This window comes from Delphinapterus leucas, chromosome 12 (assembly GCF_059928025.1).
Source record: "Delphinapterus leucas isolate spDelLeu-1000000601 "Yukka" chromosome 12, BTC_Dleu_Yukka2, whole genome shotgun sequence".
NCBI classification, from domain to species: Eukaryota; Metazoa; Chordata; class Mammalia; order Artiodactyla; family Monodontidae; genus Delphinapterus; species Delphinapterus leucas.
In genome coordinates, this window is record NC_143140.1 from 23962402 (window position 1) to 23989752 (window position 27351).

Consider the following 27351-nt stretch of genomic DNA (forward strand, 5'->3'; position numbering starts at 1 on the left):
AATCATAAAATTTCCACGTTTTTGTTTGGAGGATCAAAAGTTAAAGAGAATGTACGTTTGACTAGAGCCAACTTAGCTCATCCACAACTCTGAAAACATTTCCAGAAGATCAACGATTTTTATTTATTGTATATGGGTATGTATTATGTGAAGAGGCTCAAATCTTGGACTAGTCTAAGATGTTGATTCACTTTTCTAAGCTCTCCTAATATCTTTGGTAGTAATTAGGGTTTTAATTTCTTTAAACATAGGAAACATAGTTGTTTTGCCCCCTCTCTCACACTTCCAATATCCGAAGTATTTGTGGGTCTGTTTCTTATTGTTGGTTCTTCCTCTCATGTCTTATGTCCTTATGTGCTTAGGTATCTTTTACTATATGATGCTCATTTCCTTCAGAAAATTCTTTGTGAGAACTCTTTGAGGCCCAGGATGAAGGTGCATTCCTCCGAAGAGGATTGAAATTTACTTCTGCCAAGTGCTTGGAGGGACCACCGGTTTAAAGCCAATTTAAACAAAATTCACAGGCTGCGTTTTATTGGACCGCAAATCTGGGAAGTTTGGGCTGCAAATCTGTGTCAGGATCAACTTGTCGTTACATCTCACGTTTCCCTCTTTCCATCACTGCTTGGTGCCAAGGTAAATATCCTGGCGTTCTCTTGCAGGAGGATGTTAAATGAATATTTGTGGTTTCCCCTTTCCCTGTGAGGTCCCAGAATGATGACAGAAGGGTCTGCTATTATATTTCCCATCTCGAGCTTGGTCTGATTCCCCACACCTCTGAGGCCAGCTGGACAAGTCCATCAGGACTAGCAATTGTCTTTAAAGCAGGGATGGCTTCAGGGATTTGCCTACCTCTCTGGGTCCCACCCTCACTTAATCTTGGCCTAATAATTCTGTTATCTTATCAGGTCTTTGATGCTCTTAAAAGAGGAGTGTTAAATATTTTGTAGTATTTTAGGTTGTTTTATAGGAAAGAATTAACCTCACTCAACGAGGGGTCTGGCCTTTGCTCTTGGCCCCTGGGAGGTGATCTCTAAGCTCTTGGAACATCCTGCCTGATACTAGTGTGTCTTGGTTACCTAAGGGCCTTGGGTCACACCAAGAGCCCACTGTGGAGGATGTGAGTCACTGGGTATCAGCTACACAGGCTTCAGCCATGTCTAAGTGACTAAGTCCTTGGAAAAACTCTGGACACCAAGGCTCAGGTGAGCTTCCCTGATTGGCAATACCTTGTGCATATTATCACACATTGTCCTGGGAGAAGTTAGCCCTACACATGACTCAACTGGGAGTGCAAGGGAAGCTTCACACGTGGAACCTCCCTGAACTCTGCCCCTATATCTCTGTTCTTGGTGGATTTTAATCTGTATATTTTTGCTGTAATAAACCATAACCATGAATAAAACAGCTTTCAGTGAGTTCTGTGAGTTCTTCTGGCAAATTATCAAACCTGTGGGTATCTTAGGAGCCCCAAATTTTCAATTGGTGTCTGAAGTAAGGGTGGTCTTGGGGACCTCCCAAATTCTGCAGTTGTATTCAGTGGAAAGTTGTTGCTTTCAGTGGAAGGGTAGTCTCATTACCTACCCGTAATGATTGGAAATGAAAGAGTCTGTAATAATGAGGAAATGCATTTTCCTGGCTTTAGTCCATGTTTTCATACAAAACTGTTTGAGTTAAGCAATATGACTGAATTAATTTTAATCAAAATGTCAGAACAGGCTTTTATGAATCAGACTTAGTCAAATACTGACCACTTGGGTTTTCAACAAAACAAATGTCATCATATGTGTGTGAATATATAAATATATATAAATGTAACGTATGTATATATAGTTATGTCTGTATGAATATACCTGATTAACAATAAAGCACTAGATTAGGACTCAAGACATGTGGGTGATACTTGCATAACTGATTTTACTACTTTCTGGAAAAGCCAACTTTAGTGATTCATTTATTTTCTTGAGCCTACTTCCTTGTAAACCTAGTGACACAGGTCAGGGGTTCTCATTGGGGGTGACTTTGCCTATGAGAGGCCATTTTGAAAATGGAGGGGGTGACTTTTGGTTGTCATGACATTTGGGAGAACTACTGGCATTTAGGGGGAGTCAGGGATTTTAAATGTTCCACAAGGCACGGCACAGAGCGGCCCAGCAAAGAACTGTTCCACATCCTACATAATTTTTGGATGTTTTATCAGACATTCATTTAGGTGAAACATTTGTTTGTAACTATCGGAGCCTAGAATCTATTTATACATAAAAACAACATATGTTTTGCATGATTTTAATACCTGTGGAATTTTCCAGAATTGAGAGAAGACTGCACATTGTCTTGTTGGCACTTTCCCAGCAATTCCACTCATGGGTTTGAGTCCTTCAGACCACCCACCCACCTGCATGAGTCTGCATGTGTGCCCATCACACCCATGGTACAAGCACAGATGGCTTCATCAGGTCCTCAGTGTGGTCCTAGGCTGAGCATTTGCCTACTGAAATGTAGGTTATTATAATTATAAATCACTTCTTTCATGTCTTCTCTGTACTGAAGTTAGTGCACTATAATTACTTAAAATTAGGTATGTATGTAGGTTATCATATCTATGGATTTCATTTCTGTGTGGTGCCCTGGTCTGCCTGTCAAATTTTCCCTAGGCCACTTGTAAACACACACACACACACACACACACACATACACACAAATGGGGAATGACTGGGATCTCCTTTTTTATTAAAAGATATTCCCCATTAAGAATATGTCAAGGTGGGGATTGGTTCATGATGGCGGAGTAGAAGGACGTGCTCTCACTCCCTCTTGCGAGAGCACCGGAATCACAACTGCTGAACAATCATCGACAGAAAGACACTGGAACTCACCAAAAAAGATACCCCACATCCAAAGACAAAGGAGAAGCCACAATGAGATGGTAGGAGGGACAAAAGCACAATAAAATCAAATCCCATAACTGCTGGGTGGGTGACTCACAAACTGGAGAACACTTATACCACAGAAGTCCACCCACTGGAGAGAAGGTTCTGAGCTCCACATCAGGCTTCCAAACCTGGGGGTCCAGCAACGGAAGGAGGATTTCCTAGAGAATCAGACTTTGAAGGCTAGCGGGATTGGATTACAGGACTTCAACAGGACTGGGGGAAACAGAGACTCCACTCATGTAGGGCACACACAAAGTAGTATGTGCATCGGGACCCAGGGGAAGGAGTGACCCCATAGGAAACTGAACCAGAACTACCTGCTAGTGTTGAAGGGTCTCCTGCAGAGGCAGGGGGTGGCTGTGGCTCACCATGAGGACAAGGACACTGGCAGCAGAGGTTCTGGGAAGTACTCCTTGGCGTGAGACCTCCCAGAGTACGTCATTAGTCCCACCAAAGAGCACCGGTAGGCTCCAGTGTTGGGTCACCTCAGGCCAAACAACCAACAGGGAGGGAACTCAGCGCCACCCATCAGCAGACAAGCAGATTAAAGTTTTACTGAGCTGTGCCCACCAGAGCAGCAGCTAGCTCTACCCTTTACCAGTCCCTCCCATCAGGAAACTGGCACAAGCCTCTAAGATAGCCTCATCCACCAGCGGGCAGACAGCAGAAGCAAGAAGAACTACAATCCTGCAGCCTGTGGAACAAAAACCACATTCACAGAAGGATAGACAAGATGAAAAGGCAGAGGGCTATGTACCAGATGAAGGAACAAGATAAAACCCCAGAAAAACAACTAAATGAAGTGGAGATAGGCAACCTTGCAGAAAAATAATTCAGAATAGTGATAGTGAAGATGATCCACAACCTTGCAAAAGAATGGAGGCGAGAAGATGCAAGAAATGTTTAACAAAGACCTAGAAGAATTAAAGAACAAACAAAGAGAGATGAACAATACAATAACTGAAATGAAAAATACACTAGAAGGAATCAATAGCAGAATAACTGAGGCAGAAGAACGGATAAGTGACCTGGAAGACAGAATGGTGGAATTCACTGCTGTGGAACAGAATAAAGAAAAAAGAATGAAAAGAAATGAAGACAGCCTAAGAGACCTCTGTGACAACATTAAACGCAACAACATTCACATTATAGGGGTCCCAGAAGGAGGAGAGAGAGAGAGAGAGAGGACCTGAGAAAATACTTGAAGAGATTACAGTTGAAAACTTCCCTAACATGGGGGAAAGGAAATAGTCACCCAAGTCCAAGAAGTGCAGAGAGTCCCATACAGGATAAACCCAAGGAGAAACACACCAAGACACATAGTAATCAAATGGACAAAAATTAAAGACAAAGAAAAATTATTGAAAGCAGCAAGGGAAAAATGACAACGTACAAGGGGACTCCCATAAGGTTAACAGCTGATTTCTCAGCAGAAAGTGTACAAGCCAGAAGGGAGTGGCATGATATACTTAAAGTGATGAAAGGGAAGAGCCTATAACCAAGATTACTCTACCCGGCAAGGATCTCATTCAGACTCAATGGAGAAATCAAAAGCTTTACAGACAAGCAAAAGCTAAGAGAATTCAGCAACACCAAACCAGCTCTACAACAAACGCTGAAGGAACTTCTCTAAGTGGGAAACACAAGAGAAGAAAAGGACCTACAAAAACAAACCCAAAACAATTAAGAAAATGGGAATAGGAACATACATATCGATAACTACCTTAAACGTGAATGGATTAATGTTCCAACCAAAAGACACAGGCTTGCTGACTGGATACAAAAACAAGACCCACATATATGCTGTCTACAAGAGACGTACTTCAGACCTAGGGAAACATACAGACTGAAAGTGAGGGGATGGAAAACGGTATTCCATGCAAATGGAAATCAAAAGAAAGCTGGAGTAGCAATACTCATATCAGATAAAATAGACTTTAAAATAAAGACTGTTATAAGAGACAAGGAAGCAAACTACATAATGATCAAGGGATCAATCCAAGAAGAATATATAACAATTATAAATATATATGCAACCAACATAGAAGCACCTCAATACATAAGGCAACTGCTAACAGCTGTAAAAGAGGAAATCAACAGTAACACAATAATAGTGGGGGACTTTAACACCTCACTTACGCCAATGGACAGACCATCCAAACAGAAAATTAATAAGGAAACACAAGCTTTAAGTCACACAATAGATCAGATAGATTTAATTGATATTTATAGGACATTCTGACCCAAAACAGCAGATTACACTTTCTTCTAAGTGCACACAGAACATTCTCCAGGATAGATCACATCTTGGGTCACAAATCAAGCCTCAGTAAATTTAAGAAAATTGAAATCATATCAAGCATCTTTTCTGACCACAACGCGATGAGATGAGGCATCAATTACAGCAGAAAAAAACATAAAAAACACAAACACATGGAGGCTAAACAATACGTTACTAAATAATCAAGAGATCACTGAAGAAATGGAAGATGAAATCAAAAAATACCTAGAGACAAATGACAATGATAACACGATGATCCAAAACCTATGGGATGCAGCAAAAGCAGTTCTAAGAGGGACGTTTATAGCAATACAATCCTATCTCTTATAGCAATACAATCCTATCTCAAGAAACAACAAACATCTCAAATAAACAACCTAACCTTACACCTAAAGGAACTAGAGAAAGAAGAACAAACAAAACCCAAAGTTAGGACAAGGAAAGAAATCATAATGATCAGAGCAGAAATAAATGAAATAGAAACAAAGAAGACAATAGCAAAGATCAATAAAACTAAAAGCTGGTTCTCTGAGAAGATAAAATTGATAAACCATTAGCCAGACTCATCAAGAAAAAGAGGGAGAGGACTCAAATCAATAAAATTAGAAATGAAAACGGAGAAGTTACAACAGACACCACAGAAATACAAAGCATCCTAAAGAGACTACTACAAGCAACTCTATGCCAATAAAATGGACAACCTGGAAGAAATGGACAAATTCTTAGACAGGTATAACCTTCTAAGACTGAACCAGGAAGAAAGAGAAAATATGAACAGACCAATCACAAGTAATGAAATTGAAACTGTGATTAAAAGTCTTCCAACAAACAAAAGTCCAGGACCAGATGGCTTCACAGGTGAATTCTATCAAACATTTAGAGAAGAGCTAACACCCATCCTTGTCAAACTCTTCCAAAGAATTGCAGAGGAAGGAACACTTCCAAACTCATTCTGTGAGGCCACCATCACCCTGATACCAAAAGCAGACAAAGATATTACAAAAAAAGAAAATTACAGACCAATATCACTCATGAATACAGATGTAAAAATCCTCAACAAAATACTAGCAAACAGAATCCAACAACACATTAAGAGGCTCATACACCAAGATCAAGTGGGATTTACCCCAGGGATGCAAATATTCCTCAATATATGCAAATCAATCAATGTGATACACCATATTAATAAATTGAAGAAAAACCATATGATCATCTCAATAGATGCAGAAAAAGCTTTTGAAAAAATTCAGCACCATTTATGATAAAAACTCTCCAGAAAGTGGGCATAGAGGGAACCTACCTCAGCATAATAAAGACCATATACAACAGACCCACAGCAAACATCATTCTCAATGGTGAAAAACTGAAACCATTTCCTCTAAGATCGGGAACAAGACAAGGATGTCCACTCTTACCACTATCATTCAACATAGTTTTGGAAGTCCTAGCCATGGCAATCAGAAAAGAAAAAGAAATAAAAGGAATACAAAGTGGAAAAGAAGAAGTAAAACTGTCACTGTTAGCAGATGACATGACACTATACATAGAGAATCCTGAAGATGCCACCAGAAAACTACTAGAGCTAATCAATGAATTTGGTAAAGTTGCAGGATACAAAATTAATGCACAGAAATCTCTGGCATTCCTATACACTGATGATGAAAAATCTGAAAGAGAAATTAAGGAAACACTCCCATTTACCATTGCAACAAAAAGAATAAAATACCTAGGAATAAACCTACCTAGGGAAACAAAAGACCTGTATGCAGAAAACTATAAGACACCAATGAAAGAAATTAAAGATGATACAAACAGATGGAGAGATATACCATGTTCTTGGATTGGAAGAATCAACATTGTGAAAATGACTCTACTACCCAAAGCAATCTACAAATTCAATGTAATCCCTATCAAATTACCAGTGGATGGATCTAGACACTGTCACACAGAGTGAAGTAAGTCAGAAAGAGAAAAACAAATATTGTATATTAACACATATATCTGGAACCTAGAAAAATGGTACAGATGAACCGGTTTGCAGGGCAGAAGCTGAGACACAGATGTAGAGAACAAACGTATGGACACCAAGAGGGGAAAGTGTGTGTGTGTGGGGGTGGTGGTGGGATGAATTGGGAGATTGGGATTGACATGTATACACTAATATGTATAAAATGGATAACTAATAAGAACCTGCTGTATAAAAAATAAATAAAATAAAATTCAAAAAAAAGAGAGAATATGCCAAATTAAAGAGTTCTCTGACATCTTCCCTCCTTCATTCCATTAATTAGCCTGGTTTGGACTGTACGTGATGAAACACTTGGGGAATGTTTCTAAGCCACCCTGCCCCATGTAGCACCATAACAACCTGCTCCTTTAAGGTGTGGTCTGTAACCAAGGATGATCCTCTGGTTCAGAGAAGAAGAAAGAAATGCATCAAGTCCATTCTTAAAGGTAGCCTCTGCTCAGGATCAAGTGAGTGTGTCTTCATTTCAGCATAATTCATTTCAGTGAACTTACTACTAAATTGTAGAATCACATGGATGACTGATGACCAGTGTCCTTCATCACAAAGGGTTCGTGATCTAACTGGGGAGAAGTTTTAAACCCAAAAGGCTATGACATCATGAAGCAGATGGAAGAATCTGAAGGGTGAGGGATAAGCAAAATGCTATGGGAGAGCTCGTATGGGGATAACTAATTTGACCTGGGAGGAGAAGAAAGGTTTTGAGAAGTGGGAGGGGGTGTTTCAGTTAGGAAGCACTCCATTAACAAGGGATCAAGTGGAAGTTAGAAAGTGTAAGGCAGGCCATGGGAAAGTCTGGTCCGTGGTCTCAGAAATTTGACGTCAGTGAGGAGATAAGGACAAGGTAAGGCTGGAAAGGTAGGTTGGGACCCGATCATGGAGGACCTTGAAAGCCAGGCTGAGGAGACCCGACAGGATTCTGAGGCAATTCTGCAGCAAGCCACGAAGTTTTGAGGAGAGTGATATGATCAGAGCGCTGGTTTCTGAACATATTCTGGCTGACCTCTGCAGGATGCACTGGGGGCTTGGAGGAGGTACAGAGAAAGACATGTCTGTTGGTAGGTGGTTGCAGCAGTCCAGGTGAGACTCCCAGTTGAGACTCCCAGGTGAGGGTGGGAAGCAGAGCAGCAGCAGCTGGGTTGGAAGAAGAGGGCAAAGAGAGACTTACAGAGAAGAAGGATGGTGAGGGAGGGCTCCACCCTGGGTACCCAAGTGTAGGTGATGATGCTGCAGCCTGGATACCGACAGCCAGGGGAGGGGTTCCCAGGAAGATGGAGGAGACAATGAGCTTGGTTTTCAGACCAGTTGGATTCGAAGGGCAGACACTATATTCATGTGGAGATGTCCAGCAAGCAATTAGAAAAAAAGGGCTGAGTGCTCTACAATTTCCAGATTATCTGTCACTTCTCTACCGCTCTCTCTTCCTCCAAGAAAGGACCTCTCCTCTGTCATGAATGAAAGGTTACACATAGCACTGTGGATAAGAACTCATGCTCTGGATCTGACAGAGCGAGAGTCCAATACTAACTCTGCCACTCTCTAGCTGTATGATCTTGGGTGAGTCATTTGATTTCTCTAAGCCTTGGTTTCTTCATCTATAAAATGGTGCTCACAAAAGTATATTCTGTATAATGTGGGGTTTTTTAATTAATTAATTAATTTTATTTTTTGGCTGCATTGGGTCTTCGTTGCTGTGCGCGGGCTTTCTCTAGTTGCAGCGAGCGGGGGCCACTCTTCGTTGCAGTGCGCGGGCCTCTCATTGCAGTGGCCTCTCTTTGTTGCAGAGCACGGGCTCTAGGCGCGTGGGCTTCAGTAGTTGTGGCTCGCGGGCTCAGCAGTTGTGGCTCGCGGGCTCCAGAGCGCAGGCTCAGTAGCTGCAGCACGTGGGCCTAGTTGCTCCGCGGCCTGTGGGATCCTCCTGGACCAGGGCTCGAACCTCCATCCCCTGCATTGGCAGGCATCCGGATTCCTAACCACTGTGCCACCAGGGAAGTCCATAATGTGGCTTTGACAAACCAATGAATTAGCACCTGGCATATTGTACATGTCTAAAAATGTCACCTGTTATTAAACCAGATGACTTACCATTCCACAAACACACCCCAACTTTCCTACCTCTGATCATCTGCCCCTGCTGCTGCTCTCTGCTTACAATGTCCTCCTACCTGAGCCCGACCCATCCACTAACAGGTACCATTCCTCCTGTTCACCTTGCTCCCTACTCAAGATCTTGAAATCTTATTTATCCTTGACACTAAGAGCTGGGGTTGGAATTTGGAATTAACGAGATTGGAAGAGTTTGCACACTCACTGTGATGATTAAACAAAGTCTTGGTTGGCTCACAAGGGGAAATGCAGACTTTATTCTATGACAGAAAATACTCTGATTCTGTGAGACTTTCCTAATACGTGTTATTTAGAAAATTTATTTATTTATTTATTTATTTTAGCTGCGTCGGATCTTAGTTGTGGCACGAGGGATCTTTGTTGAGGCGTGAGGGATCTTTCGTTGTGGTGCATGGGCTCCTCTCTAGTTGTGGCGTGTGGGTTTTCTCTCTCTGGTGGTGTGCGGGCTCCCGAGCTCGTGGGCTCTGTAGTTTGCAGCACGCGGGCTCTCTAGTTGAGGCGCGTGAGCTCAGTGGTTGTGGTGCTTTGGCTTCATTGCCCCGCGGCACGTGGGATCTTAGTTTCCCGATCAGGGATCAAACCCACGTTCTCTGCATTGGAAGGCGGATGCTTTACCACTGGACCACCAGGGAAGTCCCCTAATATGTTTCAATAGAAGGATCATATAGCAAGCATCTTGCCAAACACAGCCTTTATCGAGTATAAAAAGAAGAATGAAATCTTGGGAAGCCCAAACAAATTCGGTGCTGTGTAATGTTTGCTATCCTTTTATCTTTGTGAATAGCTGAGTACTTTTTCCTTGGCACTTCTGTTTTGATTCCTCTTTGGCAGCATTTTCCCAGATAGAAAGTGCTACCAGTCAGTTCTTTCCTGTTACCTTCCACCCACGCTTTGTTTTGGCAAGTGTAACCTGCCTGGGAGCTGAAGAAATGCTGCTCTGCACAGCTCTCATGCCAAATTGGAAGAGACATTGTTTTCTGTAAAATTAAGATAAGAGTTCAGGAGGGCCAATCTGCTTCTAAAGATGATTTTAACAATTTTTTTAAGTTAACTGAAACAGTAGCTCAATGTCATTCTTTGGGTTTCTACTTATTACAGTATCTTTCTTTTGTTTTCAAACAGTTCCTATAGCAATATAATGAAAATAACCTTTATTTTTTTTTCCAGCTGCAAAGAGAGAACTATAAATTATTCCTTACCCTAGATTCCTTTCAGCACATACCAAAGCCAGTGCTTGCTCTGCCCCAATAAATCAAAGCTTCAAAAGGGCAAGGCAGCTCATCAGAGAACACAGCTTCCACTAACTAGACAATGAAATCCTGTGTCTGTCATCTTTGGAATTAATAAGAGATAAAGTGCCACTTTACACAAAGTTTCCAAACCAGGTCAGGAAAGAGTCAGGACATAGAATGGATTTGCAAACCTGGTCATTATATTCGTGTAAGAAGATATAATTCAATCAAGATTGAACTTTCATCTGCATTTCATAGCCATGGGTTGATGTCTTCAATGCATTTTCAATAGAACCAAAGACTTAATCATTTTACTTTTGAAAAATATGTTTCCAAAAGAGAAATATTTTGGGGCTGATAAGGAGAGTGTTTCTAAGAGAAAGTGATATTGAAAATAAACCTTGAAGGATGTAGAAGTTTTTAACAGAGATGCACAAACATTTTGTAAGAATGGATAGACTCAAATCATAGGGTCATGCCCTATTGGTCTAACTTTTCTAGGTTTCCAATATTATTGTCCCCAATAGAGTAATTAATGAAGGCAACAACTTATTGAATGCCTTCTCTGTACCAGGCACCATGCTGAACACAGGGTTAAGGAGACGAAGAAACACTGGGCCTGCCCTCAAGGAGCTTTTAGCCTTCAGAGTTCTAACTCTTGTTTAGCTTTATTATACAAAATAAAACACAAGAATCATTATAAATTGATTCTGAAGTTCAGTTGGAAGCTCTACATGAAAGTTTTGCTTCATAGCAATTTTCTCTGAAAATAAAATTGAATGACCTAAGATACAAAGAAGATAGCTTTTCTTTTTCTTTTTAATTTGTATACTCTTTTAATTAAAAAAAAATTTAATGAATAAATGCGTGTAACATTATATATGGTTAGGGTGTGCAATGTGTTACTTCGATACATTTATATTCTCATATTGCCAATGTAGTGATATTTATCACCTTACACAATTATAGTACAATATTATTGTCGATATTCATTATACTGTGCATTAGATCTCTATGGCTTATTTATTACTCATTATAAGTTTGTACCCTTAAACACCATCAGTCTTATTACCCCAGTTCTCAGCCCCTAGTGACTACCATTTTATTCTGTTTTTTACAGGTTTAACTTTTTTATATTCCACATATAAGTGATATCTTACAGTGCTTGGCTTTCTTGAAGACAGCTTTTCTAGGACAGAATGTAATTGCAAAAATCAGCTGGATTCCATAAATTTTCACCATAACCATAGCCACAAATTTAGTAATTCTACACTGCTACACTGCTTGAAAATTAAAACAGAAGAAAAAATTGGTTAATGCTTAAGTTACAACACTTCTGTAAAGGTAGAACAGTCAAAAATATATAAATGTATTTCAGTCCCATCTTCATCCAAACAGTGGCAACATCTGGGTCCAAGAAACTTCCTGGGAGAAAATCATTTCAAAAGAAGATAGAATTCTGCACGTGGGCTTGGTTCAAAAGTGGCATTTTAGTGTGTCATACTCAAAATTTGTCTTTAAGTCCAGCTATGAGATGGGGACTTCGAATTTTAAAAAGTGATAAGCAGTTTTTACTAAAAACAAACTATAGACACTGGGGTGCAGGGAAACACTGCTTTGGGATTTCTGTCACAAAGTGTAACACAACCTGGAGACACTCAACATTCTCCTACTTCTGCACCCTACACAGAAGACCATTTGGCTTATCCAAGCTTCCGAGACAACTGCACCCTTTTGCTCCAATGGGGGGCATCCAGGAATAAGAGACACCATGCTCACAGACAACAGCCCCACCATGGACACCTCAGCAGTGGCGGTCACCAGCAACAAATGATGCTGGATAAAAGAAGAAGAAAATGGCAGACGCCATGGGGTAGGTGATAGCTGGTAGATGATTTATATGATCACCACCTAGATATAGAAAATTCTGCAGGGAGCTGCAGGACTTTCAATAGCAGGTGAAGATAAGAACCAGAGAACTACAGTTTATTCTTGCTCGTCTGACCCCATTTGTCTACTTCCCTATGATGAAGTTGACTACAGTAGTCTACATAAACATACGTTACTCAAATATTAGGTCCTAATTCATTTGAAGAATATGCTGAGTTATTCTCTAAGAAGAAAAGTGATCGCTTATCTGAAATTTAGTAACATATTCAACAACTTCTTTCCCACCTGTGGTATTTCTGGTTGAGTACCCATATTTTACACTGCTGTGACCCCAGAGCCTGATGTTTGAACATAAGGGAGGGAGAAAAATACACAAGAAAATTAAGAATATAAGGCAATAAGGCTTGTTCACCATGAAGACTCTACCTTGTTCTCCTGGGAACCAGTGGCACTGAACAATGAAAAAGAACTCCTGCTACTTTTGGAAATTATATAAAAGGTAAATTGAACTGGTCAGAAACTTCTGGGCTGGCTTCCTTTCCTCTCTTAAAGAGTTTTGCAAAAGCTTTTCTGCTCACAAGAGAATACTGAAAAAGAACTCATTGTAAAAGGTCTATATGAAAGTGCTGAGAATGGGTTATCCTGCACCGTGGTAGATCAGAGCTGACTGCAGATGGAAAAGTATGTATCCTACTGTATTTTTAATGGCCTTCAAAAATATTTAAGAACTGAACAGGAAAAGCACTGATGAAGTTCTTCCATCAAGACTCTCTTTGGCAGTTTTTTTTGGAATTGGAAAGCCTCTTCTTGTTTTGTAACAATAGATCTTCCTTTTCTTCTCAATCTACTGGGTCCTCTGCTACCAGATTAATTTTCCTAATGTACCACCTTCATCATGTCATTCTCCTGCTTAAAATCTCAGAAAATAAATTTCATAGGCAATGGGAAGGAGGAGTGGCAAAGAATAGCTAACAGAATAATAGCTATAGCTAAAATGTATGGTGCACGGTGTGCCAGGCACTCTTCTAAACACTGTGAGTATCTTAACCCATGTAATACTCAAAAATCCCTATGACATAGATGCTAATTTTTTACCCCAATTTAAAGATGAGGTTACAGATGGCCAAAAGGCACCTGAAAACATGCTCAACATCACTAATTATTAGAGAAATGCAAATTAAAACTACAGTGAAACACACTGTAGTGAGTTTGTGACTCACACCAGTCAGAATGGCCATCAACAAAAAATCTACAAACAATAAATTTTGGAGAGGGAGTGGAGAAAAGGGACCTCTCCTACACTGTTGGGAGGAATGTAAATTGGTACAGCCACTATGGAGAACAGTATGGAGGTTCCTTAAAAACCTAAAAACAGAGCTACCATATGATCCAGCAATCCCACTCCTGGGCATATACCCAGAGAAAACCATAATTCGAAAAGATACATGCATCCCAGTGTTCACTGCAGCACTATTTACAAAAGCCAGGACATGGAAGCAACCTAAGTGTCCACTGACAGAGGAACGGATAAAGAAGACGTGGTACAATGAGAAGCCCGTGCACCGCAAGGAAGAGTAGCCCCCGCTCGCCGCAACTGGAGAAAGCCCTGAGAGCAGCAATGAAGACCCAATGCAGCCAAAACTAAATAAATTTATTAAAAAAAAAAAAGATGTGGTACATATATACCATGGAATATTACTCAGCCATAAAAATAGAACAAAATAATGCTATTTGCAGCAATATAGATGGACCTAGAGATTGTCATACTGAGTGAAGTAAGTCGGACAGAGAAGGACAAATAATCGTGTGATATTGCTTATATGTGGAATCTAAAAAAATAGTGCAAATGAACTTATTTACAAAACAGAAATAGAGTCACAGATGCAGAAAACAATCTCATGGTTACCAGGGGAGAAAGGGAAGGGAGGGATAAATTGGGAGATTGGGATTTACATATACACACTACTATACCTAAAATAGATAACTAATAAGGACCTACTGTATAGCACAGGGAACTCCACTCAATACTCCATAATGATCTATATGGGAAAAGAATCTAAAAAAGAATGAATATATGTATATGTATAACTGATTCACTTTGCTGTACAGCAGAAAAGTAACACAACATTGTAAATCAACTATACTCTAATAAAAATTTAAAACAAAACAAAACAAAAAATAAAGATGAGGTTAGTAACTTGCTAAAGATTATAGAGGTGACATTTCAACCCAAGCAGTCTGACTCTAGCGCCTTTCACTCTTAACCACTGCAGCTAAATCCCAGAGCTCAAAAGGCCCTCAGGGGCACAAAAGAAAAATGTGTCTCTTGTTCACGTTGTGCTCAATCTGGAGAAGTCAGAAGGAAGATTCTATGGTTTCATGATGGCATTCAGTGACTTCCACCATCTAACAAGAACTCTTTTTCTATCTTATTCACTTTTCCATCTCAACTCCTCCAAACAAGCCAAATGTTCTTAATATCCTGAAATGCTCTTCCTGAGTGTCTCCATCTTCCTGTCTTTACAAATTTAGTGATCATTGAAGGCCCACATCGAGTCCTGCCTCATCCAAACAAGGACATCTTCTCCAGCCATATTCATTGGGAGGGACCTCTTTGAACTCCTACAGTCGTTGCGGTCCACACCAGTGGTTGGCTCTCATCACTCATTTGTGATGGAATAAAGCAGAGGAACAAATAAATACAAGTATCGAAACAGGCTTTTCTAAAATTGCCTTGAACAATTATCACAGGGTTGGAAAGATACATAGGAAATGTTTTATTGATCGAGTCTCTTTGTTTCCTCTAGTGATTTCTAACACATACATTTCCAATTTGCTCACGATTTCTTTAAAAAAATTTAAAAATATATTTCAACTTATTTTTCTCTTAATTTCAACCATAAAACAGCATCTTCTACTGTGCTAGATGAGAAAGAACCTTGGCCACTTTTTCTTTTCTTCTTGACATCCCTTCTCAGGTTTAATTGAATTAAAATGCAGAATTTTAGTTCAATTCCTTTGTTACTTTATGTACCTTATCTCAAGAATTCTTTCTTAACATTTGCACTAAACTTTGTAATCATATGAACAATTGAGAGAATTTATAGTGCCCTTTGTCGAGTTTATTATTCAGAATATTTGTGGGGATGGTATACTCTCTGAGTCCAATATGTACTATTATGGAATGATGACTAATTTTGATACTGTCACCATTCTATGAAATCAAAGTTTCAAGAGAAGAGGCCACACCAGTTTCCAATCCTTAAGCCTTTTTTTTTTTAATTGGAGTATCGTTGCTTTACAATGTGATGTTAGCTTCTGCTGTACAACGAAGTGAAGCAGCCATGTGTACACATATATCCCCTCCCTCATGGACCTCCCTTCCTCCCATCCCGCCCATCTAGGTCATCACAGAGCACCGAGCTGACCCTTAAGTCTCGATTCTGGAAGGGAGTATAGGAGTAACCAAGGCAGGTGCTTCTGGCTCATTTTCCTAGAAATGGTGTTGCTTAAGGATGGATGGGGAAGGGGGTGGGAAATGTAAAGGGAGATACAGGTCAGAGATCTGTTTCCTGTTTCCAAGCACTGGTTTCCTAAGACTCAATGAAGAAACAGAGATTCCATTATTGTATGGGAACTTACAAAATGCTTTGCTTCTATAATTCCTTTCCCAGCTTAAGTCTGCAGAAAGCCTGCCAATGGCCTCCTCAAGCCTGGAACGGTTCTGGGCAAAGGGTAACAAGTCCCATTTTTCCTGAGTTTAGAAAAGGTTCAGCCAGACATTCCAAACAGGCAATTTACTGCTGCAGTCGTTTTGAATTAGGTTACCTACTTGTTCCCGATTTAGGTCTTTTGGTAGTTGTACTGAAATGTGCAACCAACATACTGATGGAGTGTGTATAAACAAATTTTGGCCATAAAGATTCTTCTCATTTTTTTGCCTCCAAAACAAATAATAAAATAGGAGGAAAAAGTTTTAATCCATGAAATGTTAAGAGATCAAATAAAAATATTAAAGAAAGGCTGTGGAAGGTCACAGATAGGTCTACTGCAAGGCAGAAAGGGGACACAAATCCTGCACCCTGCTAATGGTACCTTGTAGCCCAAGAACCCTAGAATAATTGTGGGCCCCTGAAAATGGGTTTCTTAATTTATCTATAACAGGATTGAGAATGAATTACTTTTGTCTATTCCTCAATGAAAATGGACTCATGTTTTTAAAAGAATATTAGGATAGGTTGGATGCTTTTTAAAATGTTTTGACCAAATGTTTCTCTGTCATTTTCTTAAAACTAGAGAATTTACCTCTTAAAAGAATTTATTTCCATGTAAGTCCCCCCAACTTTTTCTCCCAGATTAAGGAATGATGAGCTCGATTCAATAGATTAAAGCTGGAGGCATCTCAAGAGGCAAAGGAAGAGAAATCATTATATTAAGTCACACTGAATGCCACTGAGTATAAAGATTATTTAAGAATGTGTAGAACGCTTAGATAAGCAGTTAGTGGGAACCACCCCTCTGATGTGTAAGATAAATGTTAATGCTTTTCTAACTACAGAATAAGATGTACCAGTCATCCCCACATCCTGAATTACAATGAAACATGAGTCCCAATTAATCCTTGTTATATGCTAAGAACAAAAACAAATGTTACAGGGTCAACAACTAGGCTGGCTTTTTCTATGCAAAACCATTTAACCTTGTCAGCACTTTTTACTACACGGGCTACTGATGGGTTTAATTACCGAAGTGGTTACTACAAAGCCAATTACATCTGAGTTCTAGTCAGCTTTTCTGTAATCAATGAAATCAAACAAGCTTTGCTAACACTGGTGTATCTTGTTTAGTCAAGGTACTTTCGGCAAAATGATGTAAGTTTGTGGTTTCTACTCAATCTGTTGGCATTTAATAATGTGTCTCCACAGTCACTTTTCATGGAGTTGAAATATTTTGTACACTTTAGGCTCAAGTTGGACCTCCCTTCACTCTCCCTTTACCCAGTTTTTTCTCATTGTATTTATTATTTTTAGAAATTATACTATTGTATAACATAGCATTTTACAATAACATATAGTACTTTTTTGGTCAGCTCCCCCATGAAAATGTAAGCTCTGTGAGGGTAGGGACTTTGTTTTATTGATTCTATCTGTTGTACCCATAACTGTGTCTGGCACATAGAAGGCATTCGATAAATACATGTTAAATGAAGAAACCTCAGAGATTGGTTTGCCGGAATGGGTGGCCGGTAGAAATGTTCGACAGGATCTATATACTGTAATTACACTAGGTGATAATAGGTTCACAAAACCTATTTAAGGTTATTTAAGCGATATGTGATTTAACAGATAATCACTTTGTCAACTTAAAGAAAAAGCACACAACATAAGGGTTGTGAGTTTAAGTTTTACTCAGGGTCTTACTGAGGACTATAGCCCAGGAGACAGCCAATCAATTAGCTCTGAGAAAACTGCTCCAAGGACGTAGGGGAGTGGCCCATTTATATATGACTTTTGGTGAGGTCATACATGCAGTCTAGCACACACCTTGGTAAAAGGTTACTGCTAATCACAAAGAATAGATATCTCAAGTTCATGATTTTAGTGCCTTCCTATGTATGGAAAGATGCAACGCTCTGGGTTCATAAAATTCTTCCTGAGATATGCATCTAACTATCTAAGGAGCCTGCTTGTTTAAGCACTGAGCGCCTCCTCTGGTTTTCCATCCCGAACTCGTCTCAGGGTGCACTGCTGGTCAGTCACTGCAGTGTGTTACCACGTAACCCTAGTAGGATGAGCGGTGAGCAATGCTCGTTGATCTTATTTGTTCACAACTTACTTAAGTGATTTAAGTTTTTAGATATAAAAAAAATGGACTGGAAATTGATATTTTACTATGCTTCTGGCCCTTGGTAACCTCTTACTGTTCAAAATTCTCAGTACCATTATCTAGGAATGCTATGGAATAGATTCTGGAATTGTATTCACAAGACACAGGAGGCTAGTGTGGAACAATTTTCAAGGGACAACATTAAGGTTGTACAGCCTGTTTCAATTCTCTCTAGCCCTCCTAACGTGGTTTACTAAATTCACACACACACACACACACAGAAGCAATTTTCTCTGTACAAAGAGGAAGTCGGATAGAAAGCCTCCCATTTCCCTTCTTTTCCCACCCGCTGTGGTCCCAAAGAAATAAAATCTCCCAGGTTTAGACATGTTATTCTCAGACCTACCCAGTGACTTGATGTTTACATTCAGCTCACTCTGGGCACTAGCTGAGCTGTGCTGGCCTTCCCCTCCTAGCCCTGGGAGAACCAATGGAGACCGACTGAGCCTGAGAACTTCACCATGACAAGATTTCAGGTGGCACGACAGATGCAGCTTCACCCATGGTAACTAAGGTGTGTGGACAGAAATCTGCCGTGCGTATGTGTGTGTCCCCTCCTTTGGTTCCCACCCCTCCTTCAGAGTCCCTCACAGCCACTCCACCTTGCACTGCCCCCCTCTGCCAACAGAAAGGAGGGGGGTGGGCTTACCTCTCATTGGCTTGGTTCCCATTCAGACCCCAGACAGAGGTGAAGGGGTGTCACTATATTTGACTTAACCTGATTTTACTTAGACAAGGTTAGTAAATCAGAATACCTTTCTAGTTGGGTTTTGTTGAGTGGTAGAGTTATCTTTTGAATCATGAGCATCTAAACTAAACAAACATTAGTATGGTATGGGTTTCTTTTCCAGAGGGAGAAAAACTATCTCAGAAGGAAGTTCTATTTTAGGCACAGGTTGAACTCTGCTTCATCTAATTTATTCCAATCTCCAACAATTAGATCAAAACAAACTGACCTCTTAAGAAATAGTCACACAGTGGTATTCATCAGCAGTGTCCATTTGCGAAAACAAGATTGTACTAAAACCAGGCCACGTGCCAGAAAAAGACTCAGATTTTGTGAATGACTGTGTCATCGGCAATACACCACTATAGGCAACCACCACATGTTGTTCTCAGGACACGTCCTCAATAGCAGCGGTTCTCAACTGGGGTCAGTTTCAGCCACCGGGGCAATGTCTGCAGACATTTTTGGTTGTCACAACTGGAGGAGGGAGCAACTGGCATCTGGTGGATAGAGGCCAGGGATGCTGCTAAACATTCTCCAACGTACTGACGGGTACCAGAATATGTCACCCCAAAATACGCCACTCTGGCATAAGGATTATTTTGAGCTAAAGACAACTGAGAACGAGCAGAGGCAAGAAAAGCTTTTTAACCTCCCCTTAACTGCCTAAAAATGAAGTCTAAATTTCCCCATTTGTAAAGGAAATTTACATTTATAAAGGAAATTCCCATTTATAAAGATGTCTCTGTATCAGGAAAACATCTACACCTGGAGACAACTCTTATAATCGGAGAAACTATTACCAACAAAACAAGACAACCCTTATTTACCACGTATTTCCTCCCCTCACCTTCCTAGAACTTGCCCCCCCCTGCCCAGAAGCTGCAAACTCCCTTTTCTTTGTTTATTCTAAGATGGTATATAAATTTCGATCATCTGGCCACTTCCTAAAGTCTCATGTCTTTGTGAAACTTCTGTGCAGATGTATGTAATTAAGCTGGTTTTATTTTTCTGTCGTTAATCTGTCTTTTGTCAGCTTGATTTACAAGCCCCAGCCACTGAACCTAGGAGGGTTTAGGAAGGAAGGTTTTTCCTCCCCACAGCACAGGACAGTCTCCAAAACAAAGCCTTATGGGGCCCCAAATGTAAATAGTGCCGAGCTTGAAAACCCTGCTCTGTACTGACAGACAGAAATCAAAAGCACCAAAAGTCAGCAAGGTGTTTGGGAGTTTAGTAGCTTCAGTGATGTCAAACCAACTCTCCCTTATGGCTGTGAGTCTTGGACGTAATACTCAGAACTTTAACGTTTCAAACTGTGCTTAATAAAATGACCCTGCAGGATCAGACAGAGGGGTTTTCTTCCTATGTCCGTTCACCAGCCACAGAATTAGGGGCATTACACCACTGCTCTGCTGCTAGGACCTGTGTTTTGGTTAAAACTACACGGAAGAAGAAATCATGAAAGGTTCACTAAATCACAACGCCAGTGACCCCTATGTTAAGGGTGTTAGGAAATCAGGGGACAGAAAACTTTTTGAGTAAAGAGGCATTATGAGTAAAGAGGCATTAGGTGGTCTGTAGGGTAGGATTAATGCCAATACGAAACAAAGGAGGACCCTCCTGGGTACAACTCCTTTCCATGTCCCCCATTTCTTGTTCGTAGGAAATAGGCTTCATTCAGCCTCCTAGACCTTCCCTGAGTTCCAAAGGGCAGATTCAAACAGTTGCTAATCTGAGAAGGGAAGGAATGCAGAAACTAAGGATGAGTCAAGAAACAATAGTGCAGTGATTAAATCAGGGTCCTGGTTCCTTCTCAAGGGATACACCTAACAGTATCCTCTGCAGGAACTAAGACCCCCCATCCAAATGGAGGATGGTAACTTCAGGTTGAGCGCAAGATTCTTGGAGCACCGCCCTGTTACCTCACCAACAGCCAATCGGAAGAAAGTCTGCACGCTCTAGAAGAAAATGAAGACTCAGACCCCCTCCCCAAATGATCCTCCCTTTAAAAACTTCCGTGGTTGAGCAGAATCTTTGGAGTTCGTTTTTGGCCACAAGTCCGCCATCTCCCCAGGTTGCTGGCCTCCTGAATAAAGCAGCTTTTCCGTTCCAACCAACACTCGTCTCTGGAGTATTGGCTTTGAAGCGGCGAGCAGCTGAACCTGAGTTTGGTAACAAACAGGCTTGATGAGAAGCAGATATAGCTGCAAATCCAGAGACTGTCCTCCCTTGAGGAGTGGGCAGGGAGGATCTGCTTGGCTCCAGTCCCAGAGTTGCTCCTACTGTATGATTACCAACAAGTCTGAAACCTTCTCTGTAAAATGAGGGGCGAGGCCTATGCCCTGAAGGACCCCCTCCAGCTCTGTCATTCTCATTCAGTGGTTTCCTCACCACCTGCTCTGGCACACAAGCGCTCAGACAGCTCTGTAACAGGATGTCAGTGAGGTATATTTATTGATCTGAAGCAGTATTTGGTAAAGGAAATAAAGAACAAAAGGAACACATACAGGTTTGCATAAACGGGAAACCCTTTAATTTGATAATCATGCATTCAACAAACATTTATTTACTGAGCATCTCCTCTGAATAACGTATACAAAATTCCATATTTTCTTTAAAAAAATGTTTTAAAGAAACATTTTTCTTTAAAAATGCGAAGTTCTCTGAAAGTGTATGTCCTAAGATTTGCAGCAGCTAGCATTCAATTCCACCAATGAAGCCCCTTGCTGCATTCCACACAGGACAGATGGGTCTCCACCAGCTCTCTCTCTCCAGGTGGTGCTGACACAGCACATATTTGAATACTCCTCTCGGTGGGAAACAGAGACGTAAATTCTATACTTATCTCTCAACCTGCTACTATGACTTTCTTCACAGCCTTGGTTTTTCAAAGGTTTCAAGTTAACTCTTCTCTTAGAGAATAGATGCAGGCAGGTAAACTCAAAACTGCGATGCCCTGTTCTCATTCTGTAGCTGGGTTCTTGTCTCTGTAATTGTTGCCCACTGGGCCGACGGCTGGCTGCCGGTGCGCCCCCTGCTGTGGAGAGGAATGTGTCAGCTCCCGCAGTTACATCTTCAAAAAGGCCACCTGGAAAAGGAAGAAAAACCCACAGTGCTTTCCTTATATAATGTGATGAAATGGCTGAGTACACATCAAACCTGAATCAGGTAAGTCTGCTCGGTAAGGATGCTCACAGGTCTACAAAGAAAAACGACTCTTAGTCGGGCCAGACATTGCCATTTCACAGCAGGAGCAGATCAGTCCTTTTTTAATGAACCATACAGTAGTTAAAATAATTCACATGCATTTTAAAGGAAAAAAAGAAGTTTAAATTGACACTCAAGTTGTATTGCCGTGAAGTAATCCAGTTCTCTTTCCCATTGGTTCAAACGGCTGCTTTGGATCTTCCATGAGCATTATTCCAAATCCCGAAGACTCCTGGGCAATTCCAGTTTCTCATTACGATTGGTAATTATACCAGACTCTCTTTGGGTCATGCCAATGCTTTTAATTGCATCATATTTATTGGGCTTGCCAGCAGCAATTTATCTTAAAACTCGGTTGTTTTAAAACATTTTAATTCATACAGGCTTAGGTACAAAATACTTTCAGACTATTTAATAAGGTCCAGATCAAATGCATCGAATTTCTCAAGAGTTTTAGCTAAAGGAGAAACAAACATAATAAAGTCAATCATAAACACTTAGAAAATTCTAGCTCAGAGTTCAGGGGTGATAATAAATTGGGAAGGTGCCAGCATCAGGAAGAGAGTGGAATGTAGGTTAGAGATAAAGATGGAGAAACACGGGGCAGTTAGAAAGCTCGTCCCAGGCCTTTTCTGGGGGGCAAGAGTGAGCAGCAGAAGCAAAACATTGTACTCTTGGACATTTGGTACTTAAGTCCCCAAACGCAGTTGAAGGAGGTATGTATTTAATGATCCCTGTTAAGGGGATAGGAAAAGTGAAGAGTCGTGCAGGGCAAAAGCCATCTGCTTTATGCTGAGTAATTCAGAAGGATGTTACTCTTCATACAGTGCTGGTGAGAAAGGCCCCTGCTGAGTTTCCATATCAACTTCCTGCTGAGTTTTTACATCAAGTTCTGCAATGAGAACAAAGTTGAAGGAGCAGGCACAGAAGAGAGGTTAAGATTCCTAAACAAAATATAAACATGGAATGTGGAGGGGACAAGATAGGAGAGTAGAAGGATGTGAGCTCACCCCTTCTTATGGACAACGGATGCAAACCTCAAGGGCTTATTGTGAAGAGTCAATGAGAGAATGCTTATGAAAATACTTGTGTTTCCCTCCCTGGCCTCTCAGATGACAGACATTAGGAGCCCATGCATATTCTGATGAGAAGGGGCTGTTGAAGACAGACCAGCTGGGCCCTTTAGGGAATGATCACAGAATCCCAGGGAAGGGGACTTCGGGGGTCACTGAGTCTGACTTCTCGCTCGTGGTGGTTAGCATCCCCGTGGGGACATCCTGCTTCTTCAAGAACAGTTTACAGGGAGATTGCCAAGATGCCAATACCACCGCTGATACTCAGAGACACAAAGACGATGGATAAAACCCAGTTGTCTCTTTCTGAACTCTGAAAACTGCTGTGTCCTGGAGTATTCCAACCAGGGACCACTTAGAATAACTGATGATGATAAATGTCATCATAAAAATGGTTAAGAACTTTGGCTCTGGAACCATACAGACCAGTGGTTCTCTACTTGGGACAATTTCGCCCACCAGGGGTCATTTGGTAGTGTCTGGAGATTTTTTTTTTTTTTTTTGGTCACAGCATGTGGGATCTTAGTTCCCAGACCAGGGATCGAGCCCAAGCCCCCTGAAGCGGAAGCCCGGAGTCCCAACCACTGGACCGCCAGGGGAGTCCCTGGAGATATTTTTGGTTGGCACAGCTTGGGGGATGCTAAGGGCATCTCGTGGGTAGAGAGGTAGGGACGCTGCTAAACGTCCGATTATGTGCAGGACAGCTCCCCATAAGAAAGAGCTATCAGCCTCAAAATGTTAACACTGCCAGTGTTTGAAAATGCTGAAATTTAGAATTCGATCTCTCTGTGACCTTCGACAAGCTTGTTAACCTCTCCCAGCCTTTCCTTGTCTGCAAAACGGGAATTATAACAGGACCTACCTGAAACCTGTAAAACACTTTCCTGTCTTAACTCTTTTCATCCTCAGCACAGTCTGGTGATTTAGGTAACGCAGGCATTCGAAACTTTGTTTTACAAATGAAGAAACAGAAGCTCAGAAAAACTAAGTGGCTCGCTCAGGATGCAAAGCTAGTAAGTGGCAATAGGAAGAAATTTTGATTTCTAATCCATGCTTTTTCCCCTGGTAAGTTTACAGATAGATGATCGAGATAAAACTGCACAGGTTGGGGGACTTTTAATCCTCATTATTGTCTCAAATAGGAAAGAATTATTTTCTTTTGCATGCCTGTGAATATGGACACAAGATGGAGAAAACTACATGAGGCTGAGCTCATTAAAACAAATAATGCAAAATGGAGTCCCCATCAAAAAAGAAAAAAAAATTAATTTGACCTAATATGTCTTTTTTTTTTTTCCATCGTTCTTTTTTATAGTGCCGCCTGCCAAGGACACTATGTGTTTTGCAGGACTTAATAACAAGAAACTGCAATCATCCTTGGGAACAGGTACTGTACGATGCATTTTTAGCTTCTTTTTATTTAAAACACTGTGAGTTAACATATTTCAGATGTTGATTTTGTGTTCCCTAGCTTTTGTCCATGACAGGAAAAATTGCTTTCCCTAACTGCCTTTTATTTTAAGACAGGATAATTTTATTTTGTTCTACTACACTGAGAAAAATCTCTGTATTTCATCTTTTTAGTTTTATTCCCCCAAAGTAAGAAGTTTTAAAGCTTTGCAGCTACAGTACAGGCTCCGTTGTTACATTCCTGGAATATATAGTTACAAAAGTATAAATAATTATTAGAAACCAGGGAAGACAGGACTCTGGAGTTGGCTGTAACATTTGACTCTCCCTGTTCTCTCCTCCTGGATTTGGACACTTGGGAAAGGAAAAGGGGAGAGAGAATGAAAATGTCTAAAAATAATGCCTCTGCTTTGAGTCACCATCTAAAAACAATCTTCTTAAACTACCATAAACAGGGCCAGGCTGCTGTAATAGCTGACCAAATGTTCAGTTTATAATGCTTCTGTACAATTGCGTAAATATGTTAAACACTTTTGAATGTTCTTGTTATCTTAGTTAACAAAATTATACTATGAAATTCTATTTCTCAACATAGAGCTGGAATTTCAATCAATAAAAAGACATGCTGTCAAGGCAGACTGCACAAGATAAAATTAACAATAAAAAAAATCCTACATAAATGCTTTGAGGTGCACTAAACAAGACAGATAAAACTGTACAATACTGGAAACTGTGAGTTTCATAATAATTGTGAGCTTTAGAAAAGTCTCTTTAGAATAAGTAGCACAGCCATACACAAATGTTCCTTTTAAAGGGTACTGTAGACTTAAAAAAATAAATATTTAAAACTATTCCTTAAATATATATTTTTGTCTAGGTACGGCTCCTGTTCAAAGTTATGTCTGGAATAAATGTTATGGCATGGAAAAAAAGTTTATACTTTACATTACAAAATCCAGTTTCTAGGCTCAAACTTCATTTACAAAATAAAATATACAATATAAATGTAAATATAAAAATAATAAAAGAAAATGACCTTTTCAAGCATATTATTTGTTTCGAGTCTTAAATCACAATGGGGTACAGACCATTTACTAACTCACTAATTCAGCATCAATCAGGCCTGTGCTGATGATGCCTGGACTCCACTCTTTGTGCTGAATAAATAGTATAAGATTGTCCTCTCTCTGGGCTGGCAGGCTGTCTTCATTCACTCGATTCATTCGATGATTAAGTACCACCTATGTGCCTGTGACTGTCCAGTCACAGGCCACAGTGAGAAGGCATGCCCTCGTGGCACTAACATGCGAGTGGGAGAGAGTCAAGTCATGAGATGATTCTAATAGGTTGGAATAAGTCTAAGACGGACGCCTAATGCCTGCTGGCAGAAAAAGGATCATTCTTGGGTTATGAAAGGAAGTGCGATTTCTGAAGCAGTAGCCCGAACAAGGCAGTTATTACTCTAATTATGAATAGTGTGTTGGCAAGGAGAGACAATAAAACCTGGCATGGCACTGAGTGGGATATACTTTGTTCCCACTAAAAGATGCTGGCTTTGCTAAAGGAACTACTAGCAAACAGGAAGGATGGAACAAAGGACCAAAGATGTGAGAAGCAATACAATGAGGAAGAAGACCTTATCCCACTAAAATGACAACGCCTGTGTGGACACTGTCCACACACTTATATGTGGACAGAAATACTAGACCAAGGAAACACCAGCGCGGCCTTCCAACTCAAATTCTGTAAAAGCCTTTAGAAAGTGGGAAAAAAGCAAATAGGATCAGTGTCTTTAAAGGGATTTAAACCCTTACCTTGTATTTTATTTAGGCCATGGATGCACTAGGATAATTTACAGGTCAATCAAAAGCTTGTGATTTTCATCTAGCGGGAACCAGTGAAGCAAAGCACAGCTGTGCTTTCTAGCGGAGGGCAGCGTGTGAAGTACCAGAAGACATAGATGTGAGTGGGGTAAAGACGACCAATGCCTCTTCCTCTCCAGATGGGGCTGGACACATGGACAAAAGCAGCAATTCCTGGGTCCTGAGCCTATTCTTCAACAAAGCAAGAAAGTTCTGGATGTAGGCTTCTCAGCACCTCTTTCAGAGTAAGGGCGTTGTGGAAGCATTGCTGGTGTTGGATGGTGCTATTACAACAGCACCGTGGTGAACAAGCCCTCCTGATGCAGTTGCCGAAGCCCCTGGTTATATAAGGCAAGCCCACCAAACTCGCTAATGATAGCAAGCCCATGGGGCAAACATTATATGGCAACAGTCTTTAGGTGTTACATAAAAATATATTTTCTCAAGCACAAAACATATTTGTTAAAGGAAATTCTATGATGCCAATATGGGTGGCTGTTAAAATGTATAACGTTAAACAGTACCACCACAATAAATACACTGTTACTCATAAATCAGAAAGTCCTTTTAATTTCTCATTCCTATGGGAACGTACACGAGGGAACTTGGCAGAAAGGCAGTGGTACCACTGCAGCTCTGGACAGGAGTGGTGTCATGAAAATCACCACTGCACTGCCCTACCGGCAACATGCCTCTG

At 40.6% G+C, this 27351-nt stretch overlaps 1 protein-coding gene across 1 annotated transcript in view; it reads right to left on the reverse strand.

Annotated features, from left to right (window-relative positions):
• Positions 1-18581: 18581 nt before the first annotated feature.
• UBE3D (ubiquitin protein ligase E3D) overlaps positions 18582-27351 on the reverse strand; it is a 159646-nt gene continuing 150876 nt past the window's right edge. Inside the window, exon 10 of the mRNA XM_022590310.3 lies at positions 18582-22190. Coding sequence (XP_022446018.1) covers positions 22170-22190 — 21 coding nt within the window. The 3' untranslated portion in view covers positions 18582-22169. The remainder of the gene's footprint in view (positions 22191-27351) is intronic.